Source organism: Crotalus tigris, unplaced genomic scaffold (assembly GCF_016545835.1).
Source record: "Crotalus tigris isolate CLP2741 ecotype Arizona unplaced genomic scaffold, ASM1654583v1 scf7180000018490.839948, whole genome shotgun sequence".
Lineage (NCBI taxonomy): Eukaryota > Metazoa > Chordata > Lepidosauria > Squamata > Viperidae > Crotalus > Crotalus tigris.
In genome coordinates, this window is record NW_024097036.1 from 500,967 (window position 1) to 510,199 (window position 9,233).

Below are 9,233 nucleotides of genomic sequence, written 5' to 3' on the forward strand. Positions count from 1 at the left end.
TGTAAATATATATATACATTGCTTACTGGTGTACACCGCTTAGAGAGTGCTTGCATTTAAAGCGGTATATAAGTCTCATAAATAAATAAATAAATAAACTTTGAACTAAGACATTCCATTCTATTAAAAATTGAAGTATCACAAATTGAAGCGTTGCAGATTGGAGAAAATGCATTTCTAAATTAATTCCAGACTTTTTTTTTTTTTTAAAAAACAGTATGGAGGAAGTCTTGATACAGAAGGCAGCAAACTTAGTTTTCTTTCGGTATGGGATTGGTCTGTGCAGTTTGAACACGAGGGTCAAGCTTTGCTTAACAACCCTCTTTATGCAGAAAAGCCAAAACTAGACAAAATTCAGAAAAAAGCTTCACGATTCAAGGTAAGATATTTGCATATTTCCACTGTAATAACTGGAGTATTGATTTTTGGAGTATTGAGTTTGATTTTTTTAAATGCCTTCCTAACAGAAGGACTAGAGATTCAGTGCAAGTTACTAATATTGATGAGGAAGATCAACATAAGAACCCTACAAAAATAACTGGAGGACTAATACAGAATGGGTTGCTAATATGGTAACCATTGTTCAATTAGGTTGGAGTATGTGAATTAAAATAGCTATAAATAGTGAATTTTGAGAAAATAAATCTTCATGAGGACTACTTGTAGGAAGTAAAAAGAATAATTGAAACTTTTATGCATTTTGTTTTAATGTGGATGTCTTTATAGTTCATATTTAGTACTTTTGTCCACTTTGCCCAGAAACTAAGCTGGAATTGAGTTCAGGTAATTCTGATTTTGTCTTCTAAATTTCTTTTTCAGCATCAGCGGCAACTCTCTTTGCCCCTGACACAAACGAAACCTCCCCCAAGAAGGGGATTTTTTAAGGAGGAAACAGACCAATTAATTAAAAACCTCTTGGGCAAAAGAATCAGCAGGTTGATAACTTCTTCCGATGAACTTCAGAATAGTTCCAGAGAATTCTATGACAGTTGGCACAGTAAGCCTGTTGACCTTCATGGACTCCTCCTGCCTTGTCTGGAAGGACCAGAAATCAAAGTGTGGGCACAGAGATATTTACGATGGATTCCTGAAGCTCAACTCCCTAGTGGAGGCGCAGTTGCCACTGCCACAAAAGTCTTAGATGTAATGGAGGATGTACAGGGTTTGCAGAAGAAAATGGACGAAAGGCATCGTCAGGCTGAGACTCAGGATGATACAGAAGCTTCTCCCTTTATGAGAAATCCTGCTCGTTTGTCATCATTATTTCCCTTTGCCTTGCTTCAGAGACATTCTCTTAAACCAGTTTTGCCTACCAGCATTTGGAAAGACTTGGAAGGTGAAGAAGATTTGGCCAGGAGAGATGATGAATATGTTGATCTAGGTGGTGATTAATGTAATGCTTCCTTTCAATTATAGATTTGAACCATACTTCTGTTCAGTTACTGGAATAAAATTGGTTTCAGGGAGGCACATAATTTCCTTTGGGTTGTATTCTGGCTAAAGATAATTAGTAAAGTTTTAATACCGAACGATTTCCACTTTGCTTGAGAACATGGATGTATTTTCCATAGACATTGGGGAGGGGGAGGATTACCTTATTCTTGATTAGGTTCTTCTGCCACAGGAAGGAAGATCGCTTTTTTTATTATCACTGTGTAAGAACCTGCTGAGACAGCATGGAAGGTAATACTACAGCCGCAAGATTAAACAAAAATGATTCTTTTCTCCAGCAACAATCTGTTCTATTTATTGCCCCCCTCAGTAAATGAGAGTTTTATCTTCCTACCCACAAAACATGATTGTTGAGCAGTCATGGGAAAAATTAAGGTGTTGAAAATATCAAGAAAGATCTATTGGAACCTGCCTACTTCAGTTTTAATAAGCAGTGGTGTCAAATGTTCAGCATTGGAAAACAGTCTAGTCTGGGAGGGTCATCTATTTTATCCTTGATAAAACTGATTTTTCTGAGGAGAATCTTGTTTTTTTAAGTAGTTTGAATTTGTCAGTTGTTTTAAATTTGAGCTTGAAAAATAAAGAGTAAAGACTATCACAAATCCTGCTTGTTTTGATCATCCATCCTCTTCAGAGTTCTAACACTGTGTTATTTTCATAAAACAAATGGTCTTGAGTTCATCTCACTTGAGTTCATTACTTCAGGTAATTTATTGCCCAGTACAGGAAGCAATTTACAAGGTATCAAATAAGCTAGAATTGTATTTATCAAAATTTTTGTAGGGTTCTTATGTTGATCTTCCTCATCAATATTAGTAACTTGCACTGAATCTCTAGTCCTTCTGTTAGGAAGGCATTTAAAAAAAATCAAACTGGACTTGTCATCCAGTATTTGTGCTTTCTTAAAGCATGACATTAACGGTAATAATGAATGTAAAGAGTCTGCACATTGGAATCTCAGATTACAGAATGATGCTACAATAATATTGCAGTTACAAAAGCCATACAAAAATGCCTGTTAAACCTAGTATACTTATTCTAAACCGATAGACTTCAAGTGTCATAAAAAAAACTAACATAATCCAAAATTAGAAGTACTGCACAGGATAGTACAGGACTATATTTTGGACATTGATAAAGATAGTACAACTTTCACCAACACTTCCACTTCTTGACTATTCTGGTTAAGAATCTCGGAAAACAGTTGTCTAATCCAGCCAGCTGTAGAATGAGAAAAAAATACATTATAATGTCTGATTTCTGAATTAGTTCTTTCTAAGTGCATTCCTTGCTTTGGATTATGTTCACAGTAACAAAGAGTCTGCTTGTTCTTTTAGTTTTGTTGGAAGCAAAGATAATGAATATTTTATTGGAATATGTATATACATTGGTGAGGATAAAAGCCAAAGTGCTAAAGTCCATGTTGCCTTATGCATCTTGTTACTATGAACTCTTTGAGTTTTCAGAATTTTGAAACACAATAAAACTTACTTGTATTGAGCCTTCTAAGAGCTAACATTTCATACTTTTTCCTTGTAATGTGTGCGGCATTTGCTGCGGCTCCTATACACAAATTTATAGCTGGTTGAATTGTAATTTGAATACTTTTTTAAAAACACTAACATTAAGCTTAAATATTTTTGACAGTACGATTGTAATATATTAATCGTGGAAATGTACTTATATTTAAGCTGTCAAATGTTTATAGAAAAATATATGGAAGAATTTTTATAATAGTTTATGGAATTGCTGCATTCTGGTCTTGATTAGAACACAGCACTGTATGAATGAAAATTATTTAAATGTATTTTTTCAGGTATTGTGTTATTACCTCTCAGTTTTTACACTGAATGCAAGCTTAGCTTTAACAGTACTTAAGAAAAAACCTTCCTGTAAATTCATTGTAATCTGTTTGGATACCTGTATTTGTTAATAAAATTACTTTTACTAATAATTTAAAAATAGTATTTGAATCATAATTGTGTTCTTTGTTCTCACACGTGGTGTCAGATTCGAGTTATTTTTGTATGAATGCAATATGAATAATGGGCCTATAGGGAGCATACATATAGCTGCTTTCTACAGAGAATTCTGAATCTACTTTACCTTTTGCTATGAGGTAAATGAGGCCCCAAATTTTAGGGGGGAAATATGCTGACATTTGTAAACCTCTCAGAGAGTGCTGTAAAGCATTATGGAGTGATATACAAATCTAAGTGCTATTGCTATTGCGTCTGAGGCATCCACCTCTATTGAGGGAAAGATTTTGCACTTTGGCATAGATGGATTCCTTCACTCTTTTCTCAAACCTTCTATCTTCCCTGTCCAAAATGTGAACACTATTATCCACATTTTCCAAATATTTGGGAAACATCACATATCTGTGTTCTTGAAACCCACCAACACATTAAGATAGAGGCTTGTCCATCCTAAAGATCAGACATCAAGACATAAGAGAAATGTGTTGCATATAGTCCCGTGCTGTGAAGAGTGTTCAAAGTTCTATGTTGGAAAAACCAAACAGCCTTGTTATGTGCGCCTGGCTACTTTCCTTTGTGACCAGAGGCAAGTTCGCCTGACCAATAACCAGCCAAGACACAGTGAAGGCCTTTTGTTTTGTTTATTGCAATAAGTGGGAGAGAAGTTATCACAAAGCTTGGTTCTCTCCAAAGTTTCAACCCAAAATATCTCCTTCTTTTATTCATCCCTATCACCGGCCGCTACAGCCCTCCTCTTTCCCCATTGGCTGAGGTAGTATGAGGTTACACTCTTTCCGTCTGCCTATACACATTTCCTGATAACATACTAAATCATATTCACATATACAATAAGAATAAGAAAAATTATTTTCTTATGGTTATTTTAAACTCAGATATATTTATGTCCTCATTTTAAACAATAAGTTCTTTTTCCTGCTTTTCAATCCAGTGTCCCTCTCTTCTTATCTTATTCAGCTTATTTTCCTGTTTTCCATTCAACCTTCCTGGCTAGCCATTTCCTATATATTTTTATAGGTTCTCTTCTTCCTTTCTCAGACCCAGCTATTTTTGCCTATATGGTTATCTTATTTCCTTAATGTTATCTCTTTCTGACTCTCACCATCTGTATTTTTCTTTCAATTCAATTAGTTTCCATTGTATTGTAGGTTTTAACTGACTGAAGATTTATCATATTGATGTATATTTATCAATCCCCCCTGTATTTCTGTATACTCTGATGAATCTTCATTTTTGGTTATATTAGATAACATAAATTGAATCTGTACATCTTCTCCAGAGATGTTTCTCGCTACTGACCCCAATGTTTTAGTGCAAAATGAAACACAGCAGGGTAAACTTTGGAGACAGACACAACATATAATACCTATCACAACTATAAACACTAGTCCTATAAATGTTTGTTTTAACCACCCAAAATTGGGAAGGCAATTTGTTAACCAACTCTAGTCACCCCACATACTTTTGTTCAGGAGCTTTGGCCACATTCCTGATTCCTTTTGCAATGTCCATCACTGCTTCATGATTATCATCTACCTTTAAATCCCACAAACAAATTTTTACCTTTATTTCCCAGGCTGTTCTGGTGTGTTGTCTTCAGTAATATTAGAAGTAGAATCCACCTCTCATGATTATTACACAGTATCTCACACCCACAAATTGATCCACAATTACAACAATAACAATAATCACTAGCTATTACAGAGGTAACACATCTACCACCTAATTCTTACAATGTACAATTCTACATTTTCAGTTTCTAATGGTATGACTTCGGACTTAGTTATTCATTTTATTTGTAACAAACAACTTTTATTTTTCTGATGAGTCACCACCAACATCTTTCTTCATCTGGGGTCACCTGAAATTCTAAAAGAGATATTCAAAATAGGTAGGGGTTCTGGTCCACTACCCATTCAAGTCCTTTTAAACATGGCTTTCAGTCCTTGTCCTGGAATAACCGTCCACCCTCTTTCAGGTCCAGTCACCACCTTTGCTCATGTGTAATGAGTCCAACCCTTCTCAGCCCTCCGGACAGCAGATTTAACATAAGGAACTTCCTTTCTTTGGTTGTAGTAGTTCCTCCTTCCATTTATGATTCAGCACCCACTGTCCCGGCTGGATCTTATGGACTGGAAATTCCAAAGGAGTTGTTTGCGCCACCAAGCCTTCCTGTCAAAGAGAAGACAGAGACCCCAGTACTTGTTCTACATTTAGCTATTTGTCTCCCTCCTTTGGGAGCCTTAACCCTTTATTAACCCTTTTACATATCAAACATCCCTCTGTAGCCCTTTGGGCTATCCCATAAATTCCAAGGGTAGCATAGAATTTCAAATACATTTCTACCTATGCTTTAATTCCCCAATATTTCCCTCATATAGTTTTTGGATCACCATTCTTGCAGTACCTTGTAATAACCACAGAATCCCCTTAAGACCATTTCTGTTGTTTGGTAATTATAAATCTATATCCTTAATCCTTTTACTATCTATTTTCCTTTCCCCTTCTATAATATATTCTAGATATTTTACCTTCTTTCATACCAATTGGGCTTTATTTGCTAGACACCCTCAATCCTTTCTTCTGCCAAAAAGTTGCTTTCCCATTTCTTTATAATTCCCAGAACAGATCTTACAAAATTGGGAAGCTACATAAAAAGGTATTTGCTTTCACATCTTAAAAGGGGAGGAAAGAAAAGAAAGAAAAAAATCATTTATCCTGTATCAGATAGACTACACTTGTCCATGGAAGCTCTATCAAAAATTGTCACATTTTTCTTTCTCCTCCCCCTTTCACCCTGATTAGATACCATGTTACAAAAATATAACTCAATAAACTTATTGTAAATAACACATTCAGGATTTTAAAAGGTAAAGCACATAGGCTCACCAATTAGCATTGGGCCAACATTTCTGGAATGCCTTTTGTCTCAGGCAAATAACATTCAAATCACTCTTGTGGCAGCACATCAAAGAACACCAGGATAGCTAAGAAGACAAAAGATTGTCTCCCCCTTCCCCCACTCACTAAACCAGACAAAAATTTATACAAAACTTTTGCTTGAAACAGCCCTCAGGAGGAAAATTGCCTTAACATTTACAAAAGTGGCTTGCCAATACCTCCTTCCTAGGGCTAAAAATAAACCAGCCTCAAAACACTCAGTCAACCCTCATGGCTAAAGCAGGATTTGAACTCAAATCCAGCCTTGCAGCCTGTGGCTATAACCCTGAAACCAAATTGGTTTTCTATAAAGATTTCCCTCCCCCTCTTTGGCTCCAAGGAAAAGGAAAACAAATTGTACACACACAGTATGCAATTAATCATCTTTTCTGCAGTAGCAAGGAGTCCCAAAGACACATATTTATCAGATGTTAAATAAAACATCATAAGATTGTTCCTTTGACAAGAATACCCTCAAATGCATTGTTAAGGATAAATCCAAACTAAAATGCAAAGGAAAATCACTGAAGCGTGCCATACATACAAAAACAGAATATCAGAGTTGAATGGGACATTAGAGATCCTCTAGTCCAACCCCTTACTGAAACAGGAAACTCTATTCATTTCAGACCCTATCAGTTTCTAACCTCCTCCCAAAAACCTCCAATAATGAAGCATCCACAATTTCTGGAGACAATTATCCCATTGATTAATTATCCTTACAGTCAGGAAATTTTACCCAATTTCTGTTCTTTACACACAAACAAACATGCAGACAGAAACTGCCTCCCCCTCTTCTTCTTCTTCTTCTTCTTCTTCTTCTTCTTCTTCTTCTTCTTCTTCTTCTTCTTCTTCTTCTTCTTCTTCTTCTTCTTCTTCTTCTTCTTCTTCTTCTTCTTCTTCTTCTTCTTCTTCTTCTTCTTCTTTTCTTCTTCTTCTTCTTCTTCTTCTTCTTCTTCTTCTTCTTCTTCTTCTTCTTCTTCTTCTTCTTCTTCTTCTTCTTCTTCTTCTTCTTTTTTTTTTTTGTATCTCTCTTACTTTTCCAAGGCAGAAATTCTTGGGTTAAAAAAGTAACAAACTAAACATGTTTAAAAGGATTGCTCAAAAATTTCACCCCCCTTCAATAGCCCTTCCACCATAGGTTTTAAACCCATTCTTCCTTCCAATGTAATGTTATACTGTTTCTGATGTACAGCTTCTCCTGGTTGTTTAAGAGTTACTTTTAAGGGTTTAATTTGAACCCTTCCCCTATTCCCCTCCTTGGCCCAAACTGAGGGGTTCACTTTTCTTTGAGCCTCCTCACTTAAGGCCATAATGTTTACCATTATTTCCCTTTCATTTCCCATAATAACAATCCCCAATTTACCAATTAAATCCCTTCCAACTGTTGGGAGGAACTCCCCCGTTCGGTTCTTCCAGCCGGGATTCTTCTTGACGGAGCAGTGCAGAAGAAATAGATCGTGAAGCCAGCTACCAGAAAGAGGTTTTATTTCGAGGATCAGCGTTGAGTGACAATTCAGCTCGAGTCCCCGGCTAGCTAGACAGAGTGATCTTTAAATAGGGGTTTTTATACCCTTTTGTGGTTTCCAAACTTGTCATTTCTGATTGGTAACAAATTTTATCATTTCTGATTGGTAACAAACTTATCATTTCTAATTGGTGAGTTTGAATTTGCCTTTTCTGATTTGTTGGTCAGTGACTATTGTTGGTTAAATTTCTTTGCTAATCCTGCCTGAAAGGTGTTAATTACTTTATTGTTGTGTCCTGATTGTTGCTAGCTGGTTCCTCATTGTGTGTCAAGTGTTTGCCATTTAGCCTCAGGCTGCTGTTGACCCAATTTAGTTGGGGTGTTCCTAGATTATTTCTTGGTTGGGCTGGGGAGGGGGTGTCCAACTCTCATCAATCCCCCCATTTTGGGCTATCACTGGAGTATCAGTGATTAGCCCAACTGGTTCATATATACGGTAGTGGTGATCAATTTGGCACATCATGAGAGATGTTTTCTTGCTTTGTCCCTTGCTCCTGATGGGAGTTGTGCAGATCTTTAGGCATTTTAACCCTAAAGGAATTAATTGGCATAGGCAACAAAGGAGGGCTCCACCTATTATGACTGTGATTATACTACCAATAAGAATTTTCAACCAATGGAAGTCTGGTAACCATGAAAAGAGCCAGGAAAGGTCCCAGGATGACTGGTTGTGCCCAATGTTTTGTGCTAGTTCTTTTAAATGTTTGATATCTTGTTCAATTAGCCCAGATTGGTCGGATAAATTGAAGCAGCAGAGCCCTCTGAATTCTTCACAGCCATGATTGTGCCTCAATAATAGGTAGTCAATGGCTGCTCTATTTTCAAGGGTGGCTTCTCTGATTTGCCTTAGTTCTCTGTTTAAGGCGTCCAGTGCATGGGAAGTGGTGTTTAAACTTTTAGCTAGGGTACATGCCAGGCTGTTTATATTCCTTGAGTTTCGTGCTGCGAGCCCTGGCACTCCCACTAGAGAGACAGCCAATGCAATATATTCAGTTTTCGTGAGAAGGGGGGTTTTGAAATCGCAGTCAGGAGGTAATGTGTGGAAGCTCCTTCTTTGCCGCCTTTGTAGGGAGGGCATCAGCATGGTTAGTTGTCCTAACGTGCAAGGGCCCCCAGTGGAATTTGCAGGCAGGTAGGAATAAGCTCTCAGGCCACATAATAGAAACCATCCTGTAGGAAGTTTCACATAGCCATATGAGAAGGTGATGGCCTTGGTGTTGTTGCAGACCAGTTCAGTGTTTGTGAGGTTGTAGCAGTTGGAGACTTTAGGCTGGTGGCATCCAGTCAGTGTGAAACAAGTAGCTGCTTGGGTTACT

At 37.0% G+C, this 9,233-nt stretch overlaps 1 protein-coding gene across 2 annotated transcripts in view; it reads left to right on the forward strand.

The window, feature by feature from the left end:
• The window catches only part of MTMR12 (myotubularin related protein 12), a 43,132-nt gene extending 41,078 nt beyond the window's left edge, over positions 1 to 2,054 (forward strand). For both annotated transcript variants that reach the window (XM_039353053.1, XM_039353054.1), the window contains 2 exons: positions 218 to 379; positions 820 to 2,054. In XM_039353053.1, coding sequence (XP_039208987.1) covers positions 218 to 379; positions 820 to 1,392 — 735 coding nt within the window. In that variant the 3' untranslated portion in view covers positions 1,393 to 2,054. The remainder of the gene's footprint in view (positions 1 to 217; positions 380 to 819) is intronic.
• Positions 2,055 to 9,233: the final 7,179 nt, after the last annotated feature.